The sequence below is a fragment of the Plectropomus leopardus genome, unplaced genomic scaffold (genome assembly GCF_008729295.1).
Source record: "Plectropomus leopardus isolate mb unplaced genomic scaffold, YSFRI_Pleo_2.0 unplaced_scaffold11639, whole genome shotgun sequence".
Lineage (NCBI taxonomy): Eukaryota > Metazoa > Chordata > Actinopteri > Perciformes > Serranidae > Plectropomus > Plectropomus leopardus.
This window is the reverse complement of record NW_024612327.1, coordinates 1-2,115: the sequence shown is the minus strand read 5'-3', so window position 1 is coordinate 2,115 and position 2,115 is coordinate 1. Positions and strand designations below refer to the sequence as shown.

Sequence of the window (2,115 nt, the reverse complement as noted above, 5' to 3'; positions counted from 1 at the left end):
GCCCCAGATCACTTAATTTGTCCCTGTAGCTCATGAAAACCCAATACTTGTCAACTACTCAAAAAAATAGACCATTCTAGTTACAGTCCATCTTAAACTGCAATATGCTTTTGATGTGCACCTGCTAGGTAGCCACACCTAAACTCTGTTTACCTACCTTTTCTATTTGCAGGACGCTTTGTAGGCTGACATATGCTGATCTTAATCGTCTAACTCTTTGGTGTATATCTCTGTGAGTGTAATGTAACTGGTCACTTGGAGGCCAAAATGCATAGATGAATATCTTGTTGAATTTTTTTGTTTGAGGGTGGCTTTTAGTGATCGTGAGCTGGAGGTCATGGAGTCTCTTCATTGTCATATACTGTCTAGTAATAATACATCCTGGTCAGTACAGTATAATAGGGTGTAATGTTAGCCCGTTAGCATTTGGGCATCCTAAAACTGACTGCTTGTTGGGCATGTGTACTGTCACAAAGCAACACCGAAACAGCTCCTGCATTATCCTTTCTAGCCTTAACGTTGCAAACGCAGGCTAAATGATAAACACATTTACCCTGAGTTCGTCTCTCTCAGCCTCCCAGCGGTATTTCTCGGCCTGGAAACGTCCCCACTCGTACTGGATGAAGTGAAGGATCCCAGGAAGCGTCATGCCCGAGTCCCCGTCCTGTAGCTCCCGAGCCTGCGACGATCCGGGCATGGCCCCGGCCGCTGCCGCCGCCGCCGCTGCCGCCATCGCCCCGGTCGCCGCAGCTGATGTCGCCTGGCCCGGTGCTGCTTTGGGCCCGTTTGGGTTGCGCCCCGCTCCGCTGCCGCTGCCGCCTCCGGAGTTCGGGTTTGGTCCTCCGCCGGATCTATCCGCCTCCATTTTAACCGTTCAACCTTTCGCCAGGATAAGGAGGTGGAAACGGGCAGAGTGCGCGAACAATAATAATAAAAAAAAGTACCTTCTTCCAACCCAGCAGCACCTCGCTATAGGCGACCCTCTTTTCTTCCTTTTCTCACACGCACAGAACAAAATTACTATTCAGCTAGCAAAATACTACACTTCCGCTTTGAAACCTTCAAGATAAAACACCATCAAGATACATATTTTTAACATCGAGGCCTGTTTAGTCGCCAAAGAGCCTTACTTGACATATTTTTTCATTCTCAAAGATTTTTCTAAAGTAACATCGACATATGGCCGTTAAATGTCCACCACTTCAAATAAATTTCGAAATGGTGTTTGCGACTCTTATTGTTTAAATCCCGGGTTTGTGTCCTCCCCCCTGTGTTTGCTGCTGGAAATGCCCACTGTGGGTGACAAATAAAGGGCCATGTTTGCAGTAATACACAATGAACTTGTCGCTAGGGGAGTTCATTTCCTGCCATTTTGTGAGCAGGGATGTTTGAGATTAGTAAAGTCAGCCAGCGTTATCCACAACTCTATTTCCAGTTTAAAGTTTCATTTAAAAATCTGCACGACAAAAGCCGACCGTGAGTTTGTCTGCGACTTCCCTAAAAATATTAATAACACATCCATGCATAGGTTCTTCCCCACGTGCGTGTCTTTTCCTTTTTAGCACCAATCACGTAATTTTCTGCATTCAGGTGAATTTTTCTGCACTAGTTTGGGCAGTTTTCTTCATCAGTTGATGGTGGAAATAGTTTTAATTTCAGCAAAGTAAAAGTTCTCTTCTACTTTATTTGTTGGACTATGGACAAATGTACATGTGTGAATATTGAGTCACCTGTGGTCTGCACCTATGCTCCTCCGTATGGAGACAGTAAATTTCCGTTTTTCTGTAGGTCTATAATTAATTGGACTTGCATACAACAAACTTGGATTTAGTTGTCCAAAAACAATTTGTGGACACATTATAAACACATGGTAAACTTTATCGTCTTGTTTTACCAAGATGGGAATAAAGATATGTATGCTTATATGATATGTATAGAATATTTACACAATGCTCTACATAATGAACACAAGATAATATAAAATAAAGGACTACATACATCCACATTTTATGTCTTGATTTGCCGTATGTAATTGCGAATACCTTATTACATATTTCTAATATATTTCGGGCTTTTTCACTTTTTTTTCACAAATAATTTGTGAGAGAGATAAGC

General features: G+C 42.6%; 1 protein-coding gene across 1 annotated transcript; it reads right to left on the bottom strand.

Annotated features, from left to right (window-relative positions):
* Positions 1-553: 553 nt before the first annotated feature.
* On the bottom strand, positions 554-1,048 carry LOC121963538 (striatin-4-like; the record flags this gene model as incomplete). Its single annotated transcript, XM_042513822.1, has 1 exon — positions 554-1,048. A coding segment is annotated over exon 1 (312 nt), but the record flags the coding sequence as incomplete, so codon positions are not given.
* Positions 1,049-2,115: the final 1,067 nt, after the last annotated feature.